The sequence below is a fragment of the Centropristis striata genome, chromosome 5 (genome assembly GCF_030273125.1).
Source record: "Centropristis striata isolate RG_2023a ecotype Rhode Island chromosome 5, C.striata_1.0, whole genome shotgun sequence".
NCBI lineage: Eukaryota > Metazoa > Chordata > Actinopteri > Perciformes > Serranidae > Centropristis > Centropristis striata.
This window is the reverse complement of record NC_081521.1, coordinates 19,724,274-19,751,119: the sequence shown is the minus strand read 5'-3', so window position 1 is coordinate 19,751,119 and position 26,846 is coordinate 19,724,274. Positions and strand designations below refer to the sequence as shown.

Below are 26,846 nucleotides of genomic sequence, written 5' to 3'. Positions count from 1 at the left end.
ACGTTTGGGGGGACTTCTGTCTAAAAAAAGGAGTATTTTACAGTAAAAATACTTGAAGTTCCAACACCTCTGATAGCCTATGTAATGTTTAAGTAGGCTATAAGAGTAAATGCACATAGTTACATGTAACTAAGTACATTTACTCTTGAAAAGGTTCAAGTTCTCAGGACTTATTTTTTCTAAATGACAACAACTTGAGCCTAGTGAGTTTGGAAGGTTTTTCAACCCCAAAGTACAAGTAAAATGAGTGTTAGTAACATGTTAATAAAATCTGAGTTAAGTACACTTAATACCTTTTATTAAAGCCAATGTTTAGATGTACAGTGTGTTGGATATGGTATCAAAGTAATGAATTCAATCTGTGACTATCCCTGAAGGTGAATCCCCCTGGTGTGTGTGTGTTGGTGTGTGTGTGCATCAGAAATGTTGTGTCAGAGTGTGTTGTGTGTTTTTAGTGTCCACTCGTGCTCATCAGCGCTACTCGAGTCTCTTTTTTCTGGATTGCATTCTGATTGTCTTAATCAAGTGGGCTTTTGATTCTGTGTATGAGCTGAAGGAAAGTGTGTGTGTGTGTGTGTGTATGTGTGTGTGTGTGTGTGCTCTCCATTATCAGTGGGACCTGTGGGGCTGCAGTGAGTGGGATGGAGGAGAAAACTGTTGGGAGCTTTACACTCACAGAACAACTTCACCTTATGAGCCATTAAAAAGACATCTCCATGGTTTATGGCCAGTTAGGTCATTTAAAAATGAGGCTCGTTGGGATTTAGAGTGGAACTTAAATGGACGTCTGCATTTTCAAGGGCTATTGGGGAAATTAAGCACTGTCAATGGGGATTGCTTTGATATAATTATTCTGATCTTTGTTGCTGAAATTTAAGCCAAGTTAATGGACTTATGAAATCCAGAAAATACACATTATTTAAAAGAGAGTTGTTCCGATATCAATATCAGGTTTTGGAAATGCCCATGTAGCCCCATATTGGCAGGTCTATGGACTGATCCCATGCTCCAAATCCATGATTCAATTTAACTTTTAACATCACAATGCAATTCAGTTTTCTGATGATTTTGCCATCATTAGACCATCAACTCTTGTTTCATGAAGTTCAACAGATCCTTGATGTTATGCCTTAACCACTGGCATTTACATTTACATTTAAAAAACAAAAACCTAATTGTATTACAGCCCGACCAATTTAGGATTTTTTAGACCGATGCCGATACTGATTTTAGAAGTTGAATATGAATCAATTGTCAGCCAATAAAGTAGTTTTTTTTAGCTGGAATGGAAATAGACCTTTATCATGTAGATTGTGCACTGATTTCTCACCACTCTGCAAATGTACACAGAGAGCAGCTTTCACAAACATACAACTTTTATATGACAGTATGACAGTATGACATAGGCTTCTTTTTTCACAAACCTGTGCAATATTCCACCTCATGCAATTAGTATTTTTCTGTTATAATATTCAACTGTGCAACATGACATGTAGTATCTCTGCTAAATGTACATATCTCTTTTTACTGGTCTATTTATTAGTCATTTTCTTTTTTATTTACTCTTTGTACTTGGGTTTTTTTCTGCACTTTTTCTTTTCCCTGAACAGGATTGCCCACAATTTAATTGTTCTTTTGTATAATGATATTAAAGATTGTGATTCTGATTCAGCCAGTTCTATTAATGATACCTGAGAAAATAAAGAATAATTGAGAATAAAATAAATAGCGAAATAAACATAAGTACGGTTCAGTTTCAGTCAATTGCTGACTATTTAGAAAAAATATAATAATAAAAAGAAATGCTAACATAATTTCTAAATCACGCCAAGCTACATTTTTTCCAAAATATGTTGAGTAAAAAAACCGGCACATATCGGACAGCATAAACACGGATACCAGCCAATATTAGCTGACTAATATAATCAACAGATATATCTCTAACATCTCTTCTAAAGTATTGCACTTTCCTTCAGTCTGACACATTGCCACTGAAGGGACAACAATGGGAATGTACTGGCACAAATTAAAGTGATTAATTTGAAAGATATGCTTCATTTAATGTATGTAATACTCATTTTGTAAAAGGTAGCTCTGTAGGCATTCACGACTAAATTCCCAAAGTGTTTATGTTAAAATTGTTGTCATCATTGTAATCCTTTACAACACATGCCGTCAATCTACTGCTCGACATCAGCATACATGTTTCTATAATCCCACTTGCTGCTCGCTTGAATCCCCTTTCGGCTCGGCGGAGATAATGGTACATCCTTTAGATTGCTTTCAGAGACTCTTAAGGCCTTAAAGAGTAGGACTGATGATGTCACCAGAGGAGAGCTGTGATAATAACACTGCCGGTACCTCTGCAGCAGCGGGCTGCGGTGAATTGGATTGTGTGATTGTCATCGAGAAAGGCTTTCGTTCAGGAGCTCTTCCCTCTGAAGATACACAGGGCTTATACAGGAGCAGGATACAGATAAATAGGTCCTTATGAATCTGAGCCATTAAAGCACAGAGGGAGGGAGAGGACGAGACATATAGACGAAGGAGAAAGAAAAGGGTTTATAATCTTCAGTGATGTTTATCCGGAGGATTTGGAAGAATTTAAGGGTTCTGCTCTCTAATGATGCTTTTGTGAGGCTGTGTTACCTGGTGCGTCTTCACAGCAGTTGGGGGTTCATGTTAGTGCAAACCAAAATAAGATTACATATGATATAATATATGTGTCAGGGTTTAGTGTGCTGGAAGTCTGATGCTGCAGTCCCAAGAATAAACATTGTTTTTCAAATTCTGAAAGTAATAATTAGGTATTAGGTAAGGACTTATTGCCAGTCCCCAACTTCACCGGAATGTTTCAGGAAACCCAGTCTCAACAAACAGAATAAAAATTCCAGTGATTCTTCAACTTGCAATTTCCGATTGCTGGCTGACCAGTCTACTTACCAAACTGTTCAACAACAAAATAAAAAAAAACAATAGATGGCAGATTAGTACTTAACAACAACTGCTTGAGTCTCTCTCTGTACAAGGTGGACCTGAATGCACCACAAAGTCCCAGTACAATATACCCAGCGTATCTTTCCATTATCTGGCGTAAAAAAATCTAACAAACACAATCAAAGAAACCAGAGACTTTCACCCAGGAGAGGGGGATTCATGTCCCATGTGAAAACAAGAGTAAATGATTTTTGACTTAAGTTACGTGAATCACATTTTTTAACGTCACTTACGTTTTTTACATAACTTGCGGTAGTCACGCGACCTTTGAAACTACTTCACTTCCGGCATTTACATATATGTATTTTGTGTTCAAACTGTCTTTTATAAAGCCTTGACAGAAAGTTTTTTGCCCTAGACCTAGGTCAGTGGTTTTACAACATAAAACCAAAAGCATGTTTATGCAGCTTTGTTTATTTGCTCTAAACTTGTTGATGGAAATGTAACCTAAACCAACTTTTCATCATGACTAATATCACTGATAAAAAACAATCACCACTTTATTGCTTGTTCTGGAGCTTTTGGCCTTCAGGAAAGTTCCTTACCAGCAGACGACAAGGTTTTTTCAGTTGAATTAAACTTAAAACTGTTCTGGGCCGTTTAGATTTATCATGTAGGTATTTCATTGTTAATTTTAGAAACATCAGTTAACCAAGCAGTCAGAAGGGGTCAGGGTCAAGGCTGATTCTACAGCTGTAACTCATTTTGGATAATTAACAATATTTCCTTGCACAGGTGATGGTATTAAGAAACATTCCTTTTCAGTGAAAAGTTTTATTCAGAAACTAAATGTTGTTTTTGTGTCTTTAGTTAACACATTTTACAGTCAGAGTGACTCATGCTAATCTGTTGAGCTCTGAGAGTTGAAGGGAGAAAACATTTCTGTGACCCTGGAAACATTTTGTATTACTCGGAGCCTGAGGAGATATTTGGTCTTAGTCAAAGACACACTGCAGCCCGATGGACGGAACAATGTACTCATGAGGCTAAAGAAGCCACGTACAAAACGTTTCTGTTGCTGTCGGGGATAACAAATGTTTTTATTTATTTATTAATCTATTTTCTCTTCAATGATTCTTGATGGAAAACAAAACTGTTAACCCTCGCCCACCTGCGTCTCGGAGAAATTGCAAATTAGCAAAATTTACTTCATCTCAAGTTTTGCTGTTTGCCGCAGGAGGCTTTCAGTTGTAAGATAATATCTTTGTGTCTTTTTTATGTGCTGCAAATAAAGCCAAGCTCTTTTACAGCAGATGGTAATACAACTCTATAATATAACCATTATTCAGTGCAAACTGTGGCCCAATACGACCTGCCTGCTGATCATCTAAGCTATATTTAGTATAACCATTTTCTGACTAGTGTTAATGTTCTCCAAAAATCAGTATTCAAGTATTGCTTGCAGTTTAGTATAGTTGAAAATTTTCCCTTCTTCTTATGTTTATACAGACATTATTCTCTTAACCCTTCAAACCCCAACAAGCCATTTCAGGGCCTTTTTTGATATTTTTTTTACATTTTAATCACTGTGGCCTTGTGTGTGCAATACATAAAATATATATAAAAATGCAATCATGGCTAGTTCGAACACCTCAAATTTTTTTTGTGTTTTTTGCAGAATAAAACAGTTATAATGACACAAATTTCTCTGCGCATTTTGAAGAACCACCAAAATGAGGTAACATTTTTTTTTTTAATGCGCGTAAAAGTTTGTACGCTTGTTTGAGGTGCTTTTTATCTTTTTTCAAAAAAATGGTTAATGCACTAAACAGGAGATAGAAACGCTTTTTACGAATAAGTGACATAGTGAACATTTGTTGAAATGTTGTAAAATGATGCTTTATTATTAACACTTTTCCAAGTTCCCACAAGTGTCATGAATATTGGAAAAATAATGGGTCTCCACATCCTATACATATTGAACTATTTGCATTTTTACAACCTCTACTTGCAACCTCTCCTCTCCTGTCCTCTCCTCTCTGCTCTGTGTAAACACAAATAAGAAGGATATCAGAGGATGTGAAATAAAAGAGCTTCATGTAGTAATATTTTAATCAGAAGAGACTTAAGTTTTCATGACAAATAAATGTATTCCGTGGTGTCTGATAAAGTTAAAGTCTTTAACCATTAGATACTAATTTGGCATTGTCGTGTCATTTTCTTTGTCTGCTCCTAAAAAAATACACAAAGGTAGGAGTGGGCGATTCATTTTGTATTTGTGACACTGTTATCCAAGTGTTCTGTCCTATCACATGATCCCTATTGAGCTCAATATGGCTTGATACCCACAGAATACACAAATACAGGCACCTATACCACAGCATGAGCTTCCAAAGTCAAGTATATGTGCGCGTACACACACACACACACACACACACACACATTTGTGCCAGTGCGTGACAGCTCATTCAAGCCGACACAGAGCGGACCGGCAGTTTGTGAATAATTCAAAGTGATTATTAATATTTGAAACAGAACAGCACGGCGGATGAAAGAGTCATCTGATAGACTCCTTTCATCTTCCTTTCTCCTCCCCTCTGTTAATGGAGAGAAGAAGCAGAATGAGAAATTGATAGAAAGAAAAGTCTGTCAGAGATGCACATGGAAGGAGACGGAGAAAGGAAGGAGAGTGTGATCGAGGAAAGCGAAGACAGAAAATGAGCCTCTGATTGTACTGGTGTTATTAAGTTGAAAAGGACAACATCATCTGCAAAGAATGAATCACAGAAGTTCTATGTAGCCTTTGCACACACATTACTGTTGATTAAACCATCAGAACACTGAAATTATGTCAGCTGGTGGAAAGCATGGAGCCAGACATAGTCAAGATCTTTTAATCCTCTGAACCCCACCAAGCCAAGTATGTTTTCTTTAAACAATCAACAACACCTTTTATTGTTGAAAGAATCTGTGTAATGTAGGCATTATCATCTGAATATTAACTAGCATAAGAAATTTTCTGTTAAAAGTAACCAAAACAAAGCTCAAAATTGTGATATTTCTATCAGAATTACTTTATTCTACATCACCAAAAAATAAAGCGTTTGCACTAACCAGATCCCATTTAAAACACTTAATTCTGCTCCTCAGAGACACTGTGAAGACATGATTGATTCTGCTGAGACTAATGGTCACGTGACAAATATTCACTGAAAATCTATTTACACAGAGCAGAGAGGAGAGGACAGGAGACACTGCTAGAGGTTCTAGAAATGCAAATATTTCAATATCGTCATTGACTGATTCACAATTCAGTTCATGTCTACTTCTGTGCAACTAAAGTCCATTCTAAGTCATGACAGTATTGTAACACTGATGAATTTCAGTCATGATTAGTCTTGCCTCTCAGCTTGTGGTTCTCCTTCTTGTCCATGTGCTATGTTAATCTTCCTTCACTGTGAGATGAATTGCAAATTCTTGACCTTAAACCTTTCAATTACAAACTGTGCACCACCAAATTGAGCACCATTCATTATCTGCTGCAAATATGTTTCCGAAGAGGTTCATAGCTGTAATCCATTAGCTGCTGTTATTAATTACAAAATCACAGTCCCAAGCTGATTAAAGGTGAAAAAAAAAAAAAATTAAAAATCAAAAGTGGGGAAAGAGAAACTAGACAAAAGAGCTGCAAACATACAGAGAGAAATAATGTGATAACTTGTTTGATATGACATGAAATGTTAATACTGCTGCAGTGATCCTGCTTCGAGAAATGGAAAGAATACAGTACAGATGAGGAGGACATGAAGGGGATTTGTCAGGTTTTGATGTTGTTTGTTAGAGGGACAGTAGCTGCAGAATAATAAGATTCACATCAGTCATGTTGGAAACAGATTAGTGAGCTGGGTGTTTCCCTCTTTGGTTCATTTTGTTTGGCTGAGTGATGTTATCTGTCTCAGGTGGCACCAGAGAAGAACACAATTTCTCTCCAAATATGATTCCTGCTCCCCACTGTTATAGGCTGAACAATGGAGTTTCATTAAAATACGGCAAATGAGCTTTTACGTTGAAAGGCGACAAAGTGAAGTACTGTCTGAAAATCTATTTACACAGAGCTGAGAGGAGAGGACAGGAGAGGCTGCAAGTAGATGTTCCATGAATGCAATTAGTTCAATATTGTCACTGACTGATATATAATGCAGGTCATGTCTACTTGTGAGCAACTAAAGTGCATTCTAACTCAAGACAGTATTGTAACACTGATGAAATTTCATCAAAATGCAAGAAATGAGCCAAAAGCAACATGGATATATGAGTGCGAAGAGTCAAACGCAGGAGCTTTTTCTTTGAAAGGCGACAAAGTGAAGTACGGACGATCGCTCATGTGGAGCTTTTTTCATCGTCCTTGACAGGAATAAACAGGAGAAAGGGGAAATTATGGCAAAGAGTATAATTAATGTGCTGCTCGAATCGCACCATCTGGATGACGAGGCTGCTTGTTTTGTTGCAGACTGAAAGGTCACTGGAACGGCCCAGTAATCTAAAAGTACTCTTACAGCAAATGCAATTCAACATAGTGTTTTTATTTTGGAGAAGGCGTATGAAGTTAGTATCCGGTATAAAGGGTTGGCAGCTGCAGTCAGTGTGCTGGGATTAGCTGGCAGATTAGATTCAGTTCAGAGGATAATGCTGTTCTTAGTGTTTATACTAGGACAAGTAGTCAAAAGAGAATTAGAGAAAGCGCCGAGGAATTAGCTGGCAGGAGGGAGAACATAAAGCAGTAAACCCTCTTTAATGGATGACTAAATATTTCATGCTTATTTTAGAGATTCCTTATATGCTGACAGACAGACAGACAGTGAATGAGTGTGTTTTTTGCTGCATTTCAGGAATGTTAGTAATCTGCGCCGAGGGGAGACATCAGGGCCGAGCGCTCAGATCACAGCTGGAGCAGTTTGATCCAGATTCACTGATGGAGATGAATTGGATCATGCTGTGATTAGTATTTAGTCTATTGATAAACGGATTAACCCTCTGAACCCTAACAAGTCATTTCAGGGCATTTTTTCCCCCTTTTTACAGTTTAATCACTGAGGCTTTGTATTTCACGGCAATGTATAAGATATGTATATATATATATATATATATATATATATATAAGTCCTGCAACTCTATGGAATCAGCACAATCATGGCTAGAAGCTAGCTACAACTCCAAAATGTCTTTTGTGCAGAATAACACAGTTAGAATGACAGGGATCATAAAAAAATAAATAACACAAGTTCAATTTCTGTGATAAATTATTTTCAAAACATTTGAATAAAATGGAATTTGTATATACAACATTTCCCAAAGTGGCCACAAGTGTCATGAATATTGTGGAAAAAAACATATGTCTCCACATGCTGTACATATTGAACTATTTGCATTTTTCCAGTCTCTCCTGTCCTCTCCTCTCTGACCTGTGTAAAAAGATTTTCAGGGAATATTTGTCACATGACATGGTATTTACATATATACAACACTTTTCCAGGTGGCAACAAGTGTTACGAATATTGGAGATAAAAAAAATTGGGTCTCCAAATGCTATACATATTGAATTATTTGCACGTTTCCAGCCTCTCCCGTCCTCTCCTCTCTGCTCTGTGTAAACAGATTTTCAGTGAATATTTGTCACGTGACCGTTCATCTCAGCAGAATCAATCATAACTTCACAGTGAAAGCAGTGAGCCTCTGATTGTACTGGTGTTATTAATCTCAGCAGAATTTAATGTTTTTAACAGGATCTGGTTATTCCAAACAGTTTATTTTTGGACACTTTGGTCACTGAATGAAGCGATTCTGACACAAATATCACAATTTCAAACTTCGTTTTGATCACTTTTTCTACTTGAAACTTTCATAAAACTATGATCCGTTCAAGAACTGTCAGAAATGTCTTACATACTTTCAAACAAAACATAAGTTTCAGTCCTACCCGCAGGATGGTTTTTAAAGGGTTAACAAAATTTTTGACTGATAACTTGGTATTCCATTGATTGTGATGGAATTGATGTACCAGCTTGTACCTTTTTCATGTCCTTGTTGGGACTTCTGTCTTATATATGACCCAGTTAGTCCACTGATTAGTTGAATTCATAAAGAAAATATTCATTATGAATTAAATATTGATCAGTTTTTGCTTCCAGATGTAGGCAGAGTAAGCTTGAGGAGGAAAAATAATTTTGGATTTATTTTTTCTGCCTTCTGCTCGACAAACACAACCCGGAAATATAAAACTATCTAAGCTGCAGAAGCAAAAAGCTCCTTTTTTGTTTCCTTGTACAAACATAATGACATTTAATGATCTATTACTTTCTTTCTGTTTCCCAATTTCTTTAAAAACGTAAACTTATTCTCCTTTATATTTCAACACTTATTTTTCTTGCTTCCTGTGTTTTTTTCAATGCACATGGACAGTAAACAGAACGTTCCCATATCATCAAAAGAACAGCGGTGATGCAACTCCTCGCTTGCTGTTTCAACCTCTTTGAAACTTAATGAAAAGGACATGAATAACACTTTCTATATGTCTCTGTAAGAATGCCTCTCTGTTGGAATTTATCTCCACACTGTATTTTAGCGACCGGAGCCTGTCATCGCTCAGGGCTCCGCTCTCTGTCCTTTCTTCTCTTGTCTCGTCCTCTTTATTCTCCTCTTTCTCTCCTCTGCCGCTGCCAGGAGCCTTACACTCATAATCGTAATGCAATTATACTTTCGCTGAATGACAAAGAGGGAGAAAGAAAGGAAGGGAGAAGGTGTAGGGATGAGGGCTGAATACCAGGAAGCAGTTAGTGTCAATAGAGATCGAGAGCAAAAGGAGATATTGTTTGTGAGACAGAACATGGGAGAGACGTACGGAGAGAGAGAGAAGACGAGATGTTCTGCAGAAGAGAGAGAAAGAGGTTCAGCTGGGTAGACTCGGTCCCTGATGTAAAGAGGGGAGGAAAGCTGAACAGCCATGAAATATTCTCTCTGAAGACTCTCCTGCAGTGTGGAGCGAGGAGGGGAGGAGGACAAAAAGGCAGAGGGAGAAGAGGAGTATTAAGAGTATTAGAGGAGATATAAGGAGGGAATAGGGAGGGAAGAAAGGAGAAGATGTAAGATGGACAGAGAGATTTAAAGGAGCTGAAATGTACTTGATGAGTGAAGGAGGGATGAAGGGAAAGAAGAAGGAAAGAAGTTGAAGAAGTGAAGAAGTGTGAGAGGGGGAGGTGGGAGAGAAGAGAGGGATGTGATGGTGAGCAACAGTGCAAAGGGAGGAATAGAGAGATGAAGAAATCAGGTAGACCCTAATAATATAACTGCTGAACTGTTTAACTGCGTTTTGTGTCCACAAAATTAAATTCAATCGAGAATTGTTTTGTCAAATAAGAGAAAATTCTCAGTCTGTTCATCTCACTTCAGTCCTTTTATTTCTCCACAATGAGAGTCAAACTCACAGACTGACCAACAAAGTATTCAGTCAAACTGAACTGAACTGATATCAAACTTGTATGGACGAGAACAACTGCAGCATTTTATTATTTAACTTTCAAAAACTTTGAGCTTCACTGCTCTGAATTTTCTAGAATGAAATATCAAAAAAAGCCGAACTTTGCATCATTATTTCAACAACTTCCTGACACGATATCCTGCCTGTAGAATTCTTTGATCTTCTAGTTTCATATGATACCAGTATCTCCAGTATAAAAGTGAGCCTGCTACGGCCTCCGGAAACCAGCGAAAATACTGCCAGCCTGCTGGCAATCTGAACGCTAAATATTGGTACTTGGCGGCCATGAATCGACATAATATCGTCATGCAAAATATCGTGACACTATGCTGTATCGATTTTTTCCCCACCTCTGGAAGTAAGGAAGATGAGACATGGAGACAGTGATGCCAACTTAGCAACTTTGTTGCTATATTAAGTGACTTTGTCGCTATATTTAGCGACTTTTCAGACCCCTCTAACAACTCGTTTTCAAAAAAGCAATTAGCGAAAAATCTAGCGACTTGGAGACTTTCAGAGACTCGTTTTTACTCTTCTGAATGACGGCGACTCTTCTCTTGCCCCAAAGTGCTCACAAGCAGCCCAGTCCTCCTGCATTAGTCTCTCCCAGCTGCAGTCAGAGCAGGAGATGTTAACCCCTCAGCATCCAGCCGACAAATCACGCATGCGCAAAGTCGCTGCTGGCTGGTTTACAGTCAGGGTGTCTCTTTTGGATCACTTTTGCCGGTCCCAACACTGTAATAAATTATTCTGTAGTCATTTCATTTTACTTAATATATTTGATAAAATGTTTTAAATATAAATGCGTCCTTTATTTTGAGGCAGTTGTTATAGTAACTTTAATATAAAAATGCTTGAGATAGAATCTACTTATTTTGATCACATTAAATATAATCTTCATGAGTATGTAATTCTAAATCAAGAGAATTTTGAATGAATCCAACACAATAGAATTACTGGTAGTCCGTTTTTAATTGACAGACACTTCCTGTTAAGTTGTTATTAACTCAACTTGTAACATAGATTGAATTAATAATATTGCCTGCAATCTAACCCTTATTGAGTCGTTATTGTTTATCGTTTTTTACAGTGAAGGCCGGACAAAGGCAGGGGTTGGAATTGTGACAGAAGACTACATATGCAGTTCTTAACATATTTTGGGTGTTCTTTACTTACTTTTTCTCCACATCGTTATTCCTCTCTCCTACAGCGTCCATTACAATTACATGCACATGGTAAATTGTGCAAATAAGGCAATGACATCATTTAGGGACTTAAAGCGACTTTTAGGACAGCCAATAGCTACTTTCCTTACTGAGGAGTTGGCAACACTGCATGCAGGAGCTGAAATGTGCTCGATGAGTGATGGAGGGAGGCTTTAAGGTGGCAGATAGAGGGAGAGAAGCAGGAAAGAAGCTGAAGAAACAGTGAGGAAGCGTGAGATGGAGGGAAGATCAGAGAAGGAGGAAGGTGGGAGAGAAGAGAGGGATGTGATGGACAGCAACAGTAAGGCAAAGGGAGAAAGAAGAGATGAAGAGATGGAGCAGACCCTAATAAAATAACTGCCTAATTAATTTGATTCTTTGCAAGTTGTTTTCAGAGTGAACTGAGAGCGTCGAGTGCCCCACATGCAGATAAATAGATAAAAAGCTTCTTCTGGATTCATTAAATTAAAAAGTGTTTTGGTATGACAGCTCAACAAGATGTCCTTCAGCATGTCATTTATTTCTGCCCTTCTCACAGCTTTGATTACTTGTGTTCAACTCGCAGCTGTTCAACGAGTATTCTTTGTCTCTTTGTTTGATTAATTTTAGTCAGAAAGTCCTCAAGAATCTGTTAAATCCAGCTTCCTGAAAATGTGCAGATGTGATGCAGACAAAGGCAGGAAGGATGGGAGGGAAGAAAAAGAGAAAGAGCTGAGGGGCGTGGAGACACAGAAGAAGAAGAAGTCAAAGTTAGAGGAAGGTAATGAGAGGGATGAAAGGATAAAAGAGTGAAAGACACAGATGTAGAGATGCAAGGGAATAGATGAGTGAAAGACCTACTAAAAGAATAGAGGGGTGTTGAGTTCTAAAATTGGAAATTGGGGAGAGAAAAAACAGGACATGATGAGGAAAAAAGAGTCAGAGAAAGGATGAAAGAAAGAAGGGGATGTTTTTAGGAAAAAGGGAAAGTGGAAAAGAGCCCGAGGCCAAAGTGAACGAAGGGAGGGAGGAGGAGGGGGAGGCGGAAATATTCGACTGCAATGCGTTTTTGTAGTTTTATCGAGGGCAGCTGAAGCAGAAAGAGTTCCAGCAGCAGACACACACTCACACAACATACGGCTATTTTATTATCTATTTTTTCATCGTATTAATTCTTTCTGTCAATTGTATCATTTTGTTTAAGATTGACTTGAAGTTATCTGTGGATATTTATGGTCTGATAGGCTGATTCCTACAGTCAGGCAGCTTAAACAAAATAATGAGGACACACCGGACAAAAGCACCACATTTTTTCCACATGTTCTCCATCAGGACACAAGTTTTAATTTTTGGTGGGAGCCACTTCATCAATATTGCGGATCGGAGATGACAGCCATATAAAATCTATGGGAACCAATTTAACTTCCAAGCCACTTAGACAGTCAATCTTGGTGTCAAAATATACATTTTTTTGGGTCAAGAAATTCATTAAAGCTATTGTGAATATCACTGGATTACTATTTGATCAAATAGATATGTTCATTTTCCAACTCAGTTCCTGAGCGGTCGGAAATACAGTCATGGAAGAAATGATAAGACCACCCTTGGTTTCTTCAATTTCTTGTTTATTTTAATGCCAAGTACAACAAAAGGTACATTTGTTTGGATGAATATAATGATAACACCAGCAATAGCTTAATTTCTATAAGAGTTTGTTTTAAGAGCTGATATGTAGCCATTTCCCATGGTTTTATTGATAATGATTTTGCAAATGATAAAAAAAAAACATGGAAAATGGCTTGATATCAAAAATGTACCTTTAGTTGTACTACGCATTAAAATTAACAAGAAATTGAAGAAAACAATGGTCTAATAATGTTTTATTAATATAGGTCATATACAGTGCGTGTATTCTGAAAACTAACATGCATACATTAAATTGAGCTTTATTAGCTAGACTTTTATTATTTGTTACATTTGCAACTACAAAGATTTTTGCAATTCCAGTGTGCCTTCTTGCGTGAGCAGCCAGCACCACAGCCACTTTACAACCACACTGCAGGCTTTTGATGCATACTAATATTTCACACTATTACAACCTCATACAGACAGAAGTCAACAATAGAGTTGTAAGGCAGAAAAGAAACCCTTTTATTCATCTGTTACGGGTGTGTTTGTGACCCAAAAATATCAAAGCATCCTCCAAATGAAGAAAATAGAATTTGAGCAAGATGAAATATAAATAAAAGGAACCCCCGGGGCAGAGCCTGTGGACCGCAGGGCTCCAGTCTACCAGCTGATAACTCTCAACTAAACCTGACAGAAACAAAACCACAGAAGAAAAAAGACAACCAAAGAAAGTGGAAAGACAAACCACAGACTGACATCAGGCTGACTGAGACCACCTCACCTGAGGGGAGAGGAAAAATGAAGACACAAGCCACAGAATCCCTAGTTGGAGTCTTGTCAATGAATTATTTATAGAAAAAAATGGAATTAAATGGAATTTATATATACAACAGTTTTCCAAGTGCCCACAAGTGTCATGAATGTTGGGGGAAAATCTGGTCTCCATGTATTCTACATATTGAACAATTGTCATGTTTCCCGCCTTTCCTGTCCTCTCCTCTCAGCTCTGTGTAAACAGATTTTTAGTGAATAATCATCTCGTATCAGCAGAATCAATCTTGGCTTCACAGTGTCGTTGAGGAGCAGAATTTAATGTTTTTAACAGGATCTAGTTATTCCAAGTGCTTTATTTGTGAGACATGTAGAATATAGTAAATTTAACAGAAATATCACAATTTTAAGCTTCACTTTGGTGACATTCCCTCATGGAAACATCTGTAATCTATGATTCATTCAAGGACTATCAGAAAGTTCAATTTTCAATGATAATGACTGTATTGAAGAAATTACATTTTAGAGGGTTACATAAAAATAACAATAAAACATATATTTCAGACCAGTTGCAGCTCCATGAACGCTGCTGGCTGCACTCTTATTAAGACAAACACCACCGGTCATTTAGGAAGTTAACAGTGTCCTCTCTCCTGCAGCTGCAGGATGCTTTAGATGAAAGTGCCCTCCATGTTTCATTCTAACCAGCTTCAACCAGTAATTTTAGCAGCAGCATTTCACAGAGAGACGCTGTGCATCCTGATGGCACCTGCAGCCCGCTGTGAGCCTTTGTTTGTCATGCAGAATGCAGGCTTGACGCGGCTGCAGATTAAAATGTTAAATGTTTGTGTGTGACCTCCAGTAAAGTGAGCTGCCTGCCTCCAGCTTAACGTTTGTGTTCCCTCTTTCCCGCAGATACACGAAGATGAAAACGGCCACCAATATATACATCTTTAACCTTGCTCTGGCTGACTCGCTGTTCCTGGCTACTTTACCTTTCCAGGTAAGACATCAACACATATGGAATGAATTACAAAATAATTTTAACCCTCCTGTTATGTTGTGGGTCAAATTGACCCATTTCAAAGTTTAAAAATAAAAAAAAATAGTAAAAAGTATTTTTTTGGGATGAAACTTCTTCTTGGCTTAATAAGTGTAATCAACATATACAATGAAAATGGTTCGTTTCACATATATATGTCATGTAAAACTATCATATTATATATGTAGGTCTTTTACAATGTTCATAAGTTATGAAAAACAAGTGAATTATCCTCATTGAACCATGATCTGTGAGAGATTAAGAAGACCATTGCACTAAATATTGATTGAAATGGTAAGTAATGGAGTTAATGATGAAATATAAACAATATTTACATTCTGACACTTTTGGATAATTAAACATGCCGGGGTCACACTGTGTTACACAGCCTCCTGAACTAGTCCTTTTTTCTTCATCTTAAAATGACATATTAAGCTCATTATCATTGTTGCATTTTGGGTTGAACATACTTACATGCTTTAATCTTTAAAAAAAAAAAAAAAAAAAAACACAATTTACCATTTGTTCCGAGTTAGTCACACACAGAATTAGTCACTATATTTGAGATGATAGTTACCTTTTAGCGGCATGATCTTTTTTTTTTTTTGACTACTTAATTCAACATCCATAAATATGAAAACAAGACATCTATTTTGCATACTCCAGAAAGGACATTACAGGTAAATAACTTAGGCTTGACCCTCCATCGATAGGAGTATGGTACGATATAATTTGTGAGATTTTTGTAATGGAAAGAATCACTTTCTCCCGGAAGCTTCAAGTAAATAAAATTAAGGAAATATGGCAGAAAAGGAAAGTGTGTATTTCCCCAAAACACCCTTCTTTTTCTTTAAATATTTTTCCATATTTATGCAAATCTAGTCATAGATATGTATGGGTATGACTGCATGTCTATGATTCTGATTTTTAAATTTAAATAAAAAAATGTTAGAATTTTTGTTCAAATTATATTGGAAACATATGAAAAAAAATACTACCCATAAGGTTTGAATAAAATATGTTTTACCCCTGTCTAGAGGTGTGAATCAGCGTATCCGTCCCACGATATCATTTTTATCACAATGAGTCAAAATACGATATTATTGCGATTTTAAGCATTTTGTGATATGGTGAGTATTGCAATACAATATATTGCGATTTAACTATTTAACTGCATTTTGTGTCCACAAAATTAAATTCAATCAAGAATTGATAAAATTCTCAGTCTTTTCATCTCACTTCAGTCTTTTTTTTTCTCCACAATGAGAGTGAAACTCACAATGACAGCTTCAATAACTTCCCGACACGATATCCTGACGGGTCCTATCCTATATACCTTAAATCTTTTAGTTTCATATGATACCTGTATCTCCAGTATATTCCTAAAAAGTGAGCCCTCTACAGCCTCCGTAAATAACAAAAACGGCTAAAATACCAATGCCCCTTTCAATGAAATGATTGTGGCAATGTTATTTGTCGTTGACAGAAAAAGTGTATATCTTCTCAAAATGTTATTAATCAACCTCCTCTAGACATATCACAATGGAAATGAAAACCACAATTAACAGAGGATTGTGTCTCAAAACAGAATTATTCCAACGTTATAGTTGACCATGTAGTAATAATAATATTTAAAAAAAAAACACTATTTGGCTCATACAGTGTCTGGTATTATATGAGAGCCAGCCAGCTCTATTTTTATGTTCACTCCTTATTTCCAGGGCACTGATGTGTTCCTGGGCTTCTGGCCCTTTGGGAACGCTCTGTGCAAGGCGGTGGTGTCTATCGACTACTACAACATGTTCACCAGCACCTTCACCCTGACCGTGATGAGTATGGACCGCTACGTGGCCGTCTGCCACCCTGTCAAAGCTCTAGACATGAGGACTCCTCACAAGGCCAAGGTAAGACGTTTCACTTCAAACGTGAGATATTCACCTTTTCTAAACCTTCACACCTGCTTTATTGTCCACTTGTCACTTTGCCTCTTGAATCCTTTTAGGGTGACCTTGTGTGTGCTGTTGTCATGTTGAACGGAACACAATAGATATGATTGCCAAAAGGGATATTGCAGAACTCTGTCTAAGGCAGTGAGATCAGCAGGAGAATGATAAATGAAATGAAAACTCAGATGTGATAAGACTTAGCCAAGTTGCTTGTTTGTTTTTATGTTTTATATTTTCCTCAAATTTAAAGTGTATTTGCACAAGAATGCTGACTCAAAGTAAAGCAAGCACTCTGATTGTCTGGTGCAATTACCACACAGCTGCACAGTGTTTTTTGTTAACTAAGACTGCAGAACTGCACATACAGCATATATGCTTTGTATGGACACTTCTGTATATGATGATATCACAAAACAAAAAGTGGAACCTATTTCATCCATTTCTTCAACCAACTTTAAAACCTCTGATCATTCTGCCCCCTTTAATAGAGAATTTGGGGTTTTGGGCAGTGGATTTTAAGGGGGAGATAGCAGGTCAACAGTAAATGCCACATAGAAGTGGTGAACATCGTCTGAAAGCTGGAACCTAGGGCTGGGCAGTAATTCAATACAATAATTTATCGTCTTTTGTTGGCATCATATTGCGCTAAAAACAAATATACAGATATTGTGACACAAAACTAAAGTCTCATTTGATGCTGACAAGCACTAGGGCTGGGCGACATAACACTATATATATAAATATCTATATATATATATATATATATCACCTGAACAATATAAAAATACTTGCTGTATAGATCGAATTGCGTTACGAAAAGGTTTACGTAATTTAGATTACACTTTACATTCTGATCCTTGGAGATGGGAGCTGTAGTTTTTTCAAAAAGACAATTTATGAACCAAGTGAATCGTAAAATATTCAATATTGTGATATATATTGTGATTGAGATAAGAAATTTCCTATATCAGGATAGTAGATTTTGGCCATATCGCCCAGCCCTACTGGATGGAACCTGAAGATTCATTTGAGAAGCAGATCAGTGCTGTGATTCAAGTTGTTCTGGTCATACGTCTCTAATAAAAATGACCAAATTAATCAAATAACTAAACCTATTAATAAGGGTTCAGAACATTGATGTTTGGCTCTCTGAAGTCTATTTCCATGCAGCGATTTTTGGCTTGATACCATTTGTTACACACATTTGGTGCTGAATTAGCCTATATTTTTTAATTTGAGAAAGGATGAACCTTAATCTTTAGTTTATTTACCCAAACTGTCTGCTCTTGTGCCTCCAGGTGGTGAATATCTGTGTGTGGGTGTTGGCCTCGGCCTTTGGAGTCCCAGCCATGGTCCTGGGAAATGTTGAGGTGGAGCAAGAGCATAACAGTGAGTCATTTACACAGCCACACATACGTACAGCACATTATATTACAAATACACCAATCTCCTAACCCATCAGCCGTTTGACTGACGACAGTTTAAGTTCTGATGATGAATATCTGGGCCGAGACTTCCTCTTCTGTTTGCTGGTTTGTGTTCACAGTCTTTATATCAACTTGATACACAAGAACGGAGCTGGAGTTGAAACTACGACTAATTGTTTCTCTGTCAGTGAATGCAGAGAATGAAAAGAGCTAAAAACAAAAAGCCAAATGGTTGTCAGAAAACAGCTGATGAGTTCCGCCTCTTTGCACTTCACACTGACTGTTTACCTGCGTGCAACTCTCTCAAATATGAAATACTTCTCGGACAATAAACAGACTAACAAAGACTAAAAACAGAAATCAAAATACTTTTAAAACACAGATCTTGTCCTGTTCTTCTGCATTCATCTGCAGGTATACACTACCGCTCAAAAGTTTGGGGTCACTGAGAAATGTCCTTATTTTTTTTAATAAAAGCAAATGTAGACATTGTTAATGTGGTAAATTACTATTAAAGCTGGAAAACGGCTGATTTTCTTATGAAATATCTATTATATATTGTCAGCAACCATCACTCCTGTGTTCCAGTGGCACATTATGTTAATCCACGTTTATAGTGTTGAAAGGCTCATTGATCATTAAAACACCTGAGCTTTATGTTGTTATGCACAGCTGAAAACTGTTTCGTACAACGGCATGTTATGGCCAAGTATGAAAAAAAAATAATACGGACCCTGGGGGAGTGGGGTAATAATCGGTGAAAAAAGTGCAGATTTATGAGGAAAAAAAGTTGGAAAAATAGGCTAGTGTTTTGTTTTTCAAGGAACTCCATCACCACAGAAGCTGCTGCCTGCCGTGTACTATGTCTGCAGGGAGTGACTTCATCATAATTTTATTTTGCATCAGATTTAGCAATAAAGAAATACTCATGGGTTTAGCCCAGAATCACCATATTATCATAAGTATCCAGACTTTGAAGAGACATTGCCGTGAATTGGGCCTATTCAGAAGAAAACACCACACTAAAGTGGATGAGATGATAGCTTTTCTGCATCAGGAACTACAACGCAATGGACAAATGCAAGGATGTCGCTGGTTACATCTATGGGAACTTCAAATGGGATTTGTGGTACAGCAGGATACAATACGACAGATCAACAAATAATTGATCCTTCAAAGAGAGCAGCATCTTAGGCACGGGCAGTACAACACTAAATGGCCTAATGCCCTTTGGCACATGGATTCCTTTTTTCTAGTAGGTTTGCCAGTTTTTTTTCTCATAAATCTGCTACTTTTATCTTTTTTGCCACCATAATATCATACATTTGGGAATTTTTATCTCAAAATATTACCCCCCTCCCCTGGGTCCTTTTCTTTCATACTTATAATAATACCCTAATACCCTGTTGTAGTTTTGTGCTGATTTGAAAAAAAAAAAAAAGATCCTTCCTCAGGCTAGTTGAGTATTAAGGGTTAAAGGTGAAGATTTGTACAGGTTAAAATGATTATTTCTACCCTTGTTAATGTCTTTACTGTATTTTCGATTCATTTTGTAACTCACTTCATGAATAAAACAATTTGTTTCCATGAAAAACAACAGACATTTTTCTGGGTGACCCACACTTTTGAGCACTAGTCTAGGTTGATAAAGATTACCTGTGCACATACCGCAGTAATGCATGTGCTGACCTGCAATACATTATGCATCAAGCCTTACAGCATATATCTCCTTGCATGCATTGTGTGAATGTCTAATTAAGTGCTAAACAACTGTGCAACAGTGCAGTGCAGCTCTCACATGCACTGTGTTTTCAAGCTCTATTTCCACAGAGTGCTTGGGGAGGTGTAATACGAGTGAACCCATTTACAAATGCTGTTGCTGTCCCAGTTTTTATCGCCTTTATTGCACAACATCTCACTAATAGGCTCAACACACATTTCCATGAGACGCCTCTCTTCCCCTTCATTTCCCATCGAACAAGTGCAGAGATTTGAAAGCGGCGCGAGCGATGTGACACCTGATGCTCCACACGACGCTCCACACGACGCGTGATGTTGTGAGCTTCCATGCAGCAGGTGCACTATTATTTCTACCAAAATAGAAAAAGATCTCTTTCATCAAAACCAAATCAGCAGAGAGCACAAAGTCCATGTATTTTTCAGACACTTCAGATGACGACATATTTCAAAATCATCACTGACTGAAATATGTATGACTGAAAATCACTCAACGAGGAAAATAGAATTGGATTTCCAAAACATACTGTACAAAACATACCATAGACATGAACTATAAGCATAAAAAAAGAAACCTTGACATTTACATGCAATAAAGTGAAAGTTTGTTTGCACAGTTTTACTACACCTTGATTTTCACAGTGTGTGTGTGTGTGTACTAAAATGTGAGTGTGTGTTTGTGTGTGTGTGTTGTGAGAGGCATTTTACATTGTACAGTGCCTATGCAATGACATCAAACCTCTAGCGTGCGTGTGTAAATTTAATTTGCTTTCAATGGACAGACCAGCGTTACGTAGGCGTTGCGCAGATGCTGCACGCGCGTTGTTGCGCATACGCCTACGTGACGGCTGCGTGACGGGTGAACTACGCCTCAAATACGTGACATGAAGACCCGCGTGACTGTTAAGTACAATTCTGCATGAGCGTACAGGCACACGTTGTGTAGTGTTTGTGGAAATCAAATAGCGATGGGTCATTCGAATTTCCGTCATCATAAAGTAAATAATTAAGCGTGCGTACAGGCATCCATTACGTTTGCACGTGGCATGACACTTAACACCCGTTTTAGTATAGCTTGCTTGCATAAAATGCCCCTCATAGTATGTATTTGTGCGCATGCGCGTGTGTATGTGTAAGTTACTTACATTAAATTACACTTCTAGAGCCATTTATTGTACTCCACTACATTAAGCTGACAACTTTAGTTTTCTAGCTACTTCTCAGGTCAAAGTTTAACATGAAAACACATACTCTTTTTTTATCACTCAATGAAGAAAATATAATTGGATTTCATCAGCAGAAACTCAGTTTCACATGAACCCTAATCCATTAAACTGTACAAAACATACCATATGCATGAACTATAAGCATTAAAAAAGAAACTGACATTTTCATACAATAAAGTGAAAGTATGTAATAAAAAAACCCTTAACTTTTAATTTGAGCCATTTCTGTGCGTGTGTGTGCATGCGTGCGTGTGTGTGTGTGTGTGTGTGTGCACGTGTGTCACAGTGGTGGAATATAAGTTCATTTACTCTAGTACTGTACTTAAGTACAATTTCAAGGTACTTGTTCTTTCCTGGAGTATTTCCATATTATGTAACTTACTAATGTAGCTCACTTCTAGAGGCATATGATGTACTTTTTACTCTACTACATTTAGCTGCCGACTTTAGTTTCTATCCTTCTCAGGTCAAAGTTTAACATGAAAAATATATGATCAATTTAAATGAGGGAAATATAATTGGATTTAATCAGCAGAAACTCAGTTTCACATGAACCCTAATCCAATAAACTGTACAAACCATACATTAACTATAAGCATGAAAAAGAAACTGACATTTCTATGCAATAAAGTGAATGTATGTGATAGAAAAAACACTTTAACTTTTAATTTGAGCCATTTTTGGAGCATGTTAAAGAAAATATGAGGAAGTAATTCATGGGGAGAGAAATATTGCTGCATATCAGGACTGATCTATATGTTACTGATGATTAAACAGAATAATTAAATCCTTTCTGCCACCTCAAACCCTCCTGATGAGGATTTATCTTCCCCTGCTTGACAATATCTCCTTTCTCCTCGCTGCTTTTCCTCATTTTCTCTGTTTCTGGTCCTCTGGCAGCAGCAGCCACGAACACAAATCCAAACCATGCACTCGATGTAGCGGAGCATCACCCGGAGTTCGATAATTAAACCCAGTCTGGACTTCAGCCCTCCCAGGATGTAGAGCTGAACTCTACTTTCTTTAATGAGATGTCAGTCAGTCAGGTGCAGAAGCTCTCCAAGCAGGTTCAGCTTGTCTGTGCTGCTCTTCTGCTGCAGGTTCACCTAATCTTCATGCTTCATCTCGCGGTTTTATTAAAAATTTGTACTTTGCACCTGTGCGACAGCCAATCATTTATGATGATACACCGGCCAAAGTGATTGGTGATCTATTTGACTCCTCTTGCAGCAAATTGCGACGACTGACTTCATCATTCCCAGTGGTATTTGATCATGAGGAGACTTGATTTCTGTCAGTGTGTGAAGCCTGTATGAAGTCCTCCTTCTCATCTTTCTTTGTCTGGTCTTGTTGGTTCATCTTCTTATCACTTCATATTGTTTCAGGGTGAAGAACACTGCCTCAAAAGTGGCATAAGCGCATGGAAATGTGTGATGAATCCAAACAGATTTAACCCTCTGAACCGCAACAAGCAGTTTCAGGGCGTTTTTTGCTCTTTTTACATTTTACTCACTGTGTCTTTGTATTTCACTGCAATATAAAATTTTATTAATTAAATATATAACTCCTGCAGCTCTATGGAATCAGCAAAATCATCAGCCAGAAGCAGGAACAATAAATGCCTTTTGTGCAGACTAACAGTTTTTTAATGTCATAAATCATAATAATAAAAACACAAATAAAAATAATAATAAAAACACAACTTGAATTTCTCTGATACATTTTTTTTTTTTTTATATGAAATGGAATTCATACTTACAACCATTTTCCAAGTGGAAACAAGTGTCATACATATTGGGGGGGAAAATTGCTATACATATTGAACGCACAATTAGGCTAGTAGGCAGCTAAGTGGGAAGAACTGAAAAAGGTCTTTTTTGCAGAATAACACAGTTATAATGACATATATCAAAAAAGAAAAAGTGTATGTTGCATTTAATTGATAAATGATTGTTTAAGAACTTGGGATAAAAATTGATTGTGTATATGCAACTCTTTTCCAAATTCCAAATTCCAAGTTTCATGAAAAATGGGGAGAAAAAAGGGGTCTGCACATATTCTATATATTGAAGTATTGCCATGTTCAGCCTTTCCTGTCCTCTCCTCTCTGCTCTGTGTAAACAGACTCTCCGGTCCTCTCCTCTCTGCTCTGTGTAAATGGCCTTTCCTGTCCTCTCCTCTTGGCTCTGTGTCAACAGATTTTCTGTGAATATTTGTCACGTGACCATTCGTCTCAGCAGAATCAATCATGTCTTCACAGTATCACTGAGGAGCAGAATTGAATGTTCTATTTTAACAGGATCTGGTTATTACAAAAATTTTGGTGACATTTTAGAATAAAGAGATTCTGACAGAAATATCACCATTTAAGGCTTTGTTTTAGTTACTTTTTCTTGGTGGAGTTCAGAAGGTTAAATGAGCGTCAAACCCAAGAGATACCTGTTTACATGCAAACTAAAGCTCTTTCATACATGTTCTAATGATTTTATTTGTCTCATATTTCCTTTGCATTTATGTCAGAACAACAATTTTCTAGTGAAACCTGGTAACTTTTTCCCAACATCTCTCAGTTGAGCAGCACAGAGTGAAACATGCACATAGGAGGATTAAATTCACATCATGTTTGGCTACTCTAATAAACATTACTTAATATCACGTCTCCTGCAGAGAGAAAATAAAGTCCATCAGATAAACCAATATGAACTGTGAAAAGCCCAATTTAAATTGTTGACATTCTTCACACGCTTCATGAAAAAAATAATCCTTTCTCCCAACGACATGAGGCATGGGAGGAAGTAGTTTAGTACAATCACAAAAATTATGCCAATTTGATTTAATATTTGCTTGAGCGCTGTCAGACATCATAAAACTGGCATAAGATCTTTTTATCTCCTAAATAGTGAAATTGAAAAGAAGATTTATTGGAGGATTCACTGTGAGAGGAGAAGCCAAGTGTCCCTTGCATTTATTAATAAAGACTTTAATAGCTAAATATGTTTTTAAAAACCCACACTGATGCAGCCTGTGAGATAACTGAGAACGCTATTCTTCTTCCATAATATCGTTCAAGTTACTGCCTCCCTCTGAGGCACCAGCTGCCAGATATTATGTAAGTACTGTGGCTCTTTGTGTAAATATCCTGACATGTCTGAATGAAGTTCAGCTGGTCACCTGTGTTTGAAATAAGAACCATCACTTTAACAGAGAGATAAAACCAGCTGTTTGTAGTTACAAAGTACAGCACTGTAATTCATATATAAACCATCACAAAATCACAAATTTTATTGAGCTAGAACAGTGACAATCATGAAAAAAGACAGACTTAAAAATTTATTAAGATTTAAATAAAAAAAAAACAATCATAATGCATAAAAATATCAATTTGTGAGATTGTAATTATTAAGTGTTTGTGTTTTATTTTTCAGTTGAACATTTGGTAACGCTTAATATTAAGGTCCTTGTAATAACCATTATCTAACAAGTAATAAGGCATTGTTCTCGCTTTAGATCCCGTTAGCTGCAAAAAGCATAGTTAACTGTTAACAAGTGCATAGTTAACTTATAATAGATGAGCAATAAAGTATATTTTAATATCAATAAGCAAACAAAAGATTAATAAAGGCATGGCAAAGACATAACTTGTGGGTTATGGGTGTTTGTAATGGTATTATGAAGAATTATAAGATACTCATGAGGCGTTTATTAATGTTCTTATTATACATCTCTTATAGCCTGCTATTAGCTGTATTATAATATCCTTAATTACTAACACTTATATAGGCTTATAAACACACAATAATGTTAATAAGCGTCTTGTAAGGACTTACAAAGGCCTTATTACTTGTTAATTAATGGTTTTTACAAGGACCTTAATATAAAGCGTTACCGAACATTTTGAGTGACAGAACTTGTTGTTTCAATGCCAATTTTTATTTTCAATACCTCAATTAACACACACGTCACATTTCTAGCTCCATAAAATTAGCCTCAATAGGGCTTTGCAGTCTATAAATAACTCTATAGTCTATAAAGCAGAAAAAGTCCCTTTTGGTTGGGCGAGAGGGGTGGTGGATTGGTCCAGCAAACACAGGACTATGACCAAAAGTCAAAGTTTTTATTTGAAGTTAATCTGTAAATCAGTTTTGATATATATATATGCATCACATCCAATGTCATCTTCTACGTGACCTTTACAATAGCATCCATGTGTTATTTATGGAAGCACTTATTTTTACCAAAACCCTGCTCTTTTACCTAACCTTAACCATGTAGTTGGTTCTGTTTAGGCAACAGTACTATTTCACTTCAAACGGATGAGACAGAGACCTGTTGTATTTTGTAGGATATCATACGAACCCTTATAGTTTAGTTTTCACTGTGGTCTTGTATTTCTTTTCTATATATATACATCCTGTAGCTCTATGGAATTCGCACAATCATGGCTACAAGTGAGAAAACTGAAAAATGTATTTTGTGCAGAATGACACAGTTATATTGATCATACAATCAAGTGAAAGTTGAATTTCTCTGATAAACCTTCTTTGTTATTGATATAAAATGGAATTTATAAATAAACACTTTTCCCACAAATGCCCACAAGTGTCATGAATATTGGAAAAATAAATTGGGTTTCCACATACTATACATATTGAACTATTTGCTTTTTTCCAACCTCTCCTCTCAGCTCTGTTTAAAAAGTCTGCTGTTATATCAGATTTTCAGTGAATATTTATCAGAAAAGCAAAATCATTCATGGCTTCACAGTGTCACTGAGGAACAGAATATGTAGTTCTTACCAGGATCTATTAATTATATGTATGTGTGTTATATGTCAGAAAGTGTCAAATTACCACTATAATGCCCATTTTAACAGCTTAAATCCTGCGGCGGGATGTTAGGGACTTACTCTGACATTTAGAGTGTTAGAAAGTTTGACTATTCATCACACTCTCTCTGTTCATACCAGTCTCTGTGACACCTGATAACACCTGATGGATAGCTGCAGCTTCATGTTCAGACTGAAATAGACTCATTTCATTTCTCTTATAGCTGCTTTCTGCTGAGTGGATCCAGCTGGGTCCTTCTTATCCACACATACTAAGTCATGTGCTTGTGTGTTTCAAAGCAGTGCGTTTGCCTTATACGGTTGTGTGAGAGTGATGATGAGCATTTGTGTGTGCGTGTGTGTGTGATCTGATCGTGCTGGCAGCCTTGGATATCATGGCACACTCGCTGTTGGAGTTTACAGCTCCCAGATGGCAGCTCTTCTCCTAAAAAGGCCAAAGAATTCATAGAATTCAGCTGAGTTTCTGCAGTAACAGGTGCACAAGGACTTTCATATGACCTCAAAGCGACAATATTTGAGGTTTATACAAAGCCAAAACAAAAAATGTTGGCAGTATGTAAAGAGGGT

General features: G+C 37.1%; 1 protein-coding gene across 1 annotated transcript in view; it reads left to right on the top strand.

Annotated features, from left to right (window-relative positions):
- The window catches only part of oprl1 (opiate receptor-like 1), a 106,390-nt gene that overhangs the window by 57,747 nt on the left and 21,797 nt on the right, over positions 1 to 26,846 (top strand). Inside the window, exons 3-5 of the mRNA XM_059334234.1 lie at positions 14,971 to 15,058; positions 16,819 to 17,001; positions 18,342 to 18,432. Coding sequence (XP_059190217.1) covers positions 14,971 to 15,058; positions 16,819 to 17,001; positions 18,342 to 18,432 — 362 coding nt within the window. The remainder of the gene's footprint in view (positions 1 to 14,970; positions 15,059 to 16,818; positions 17,002 to 18,341; positions 18,433 to 26,846) is intronic.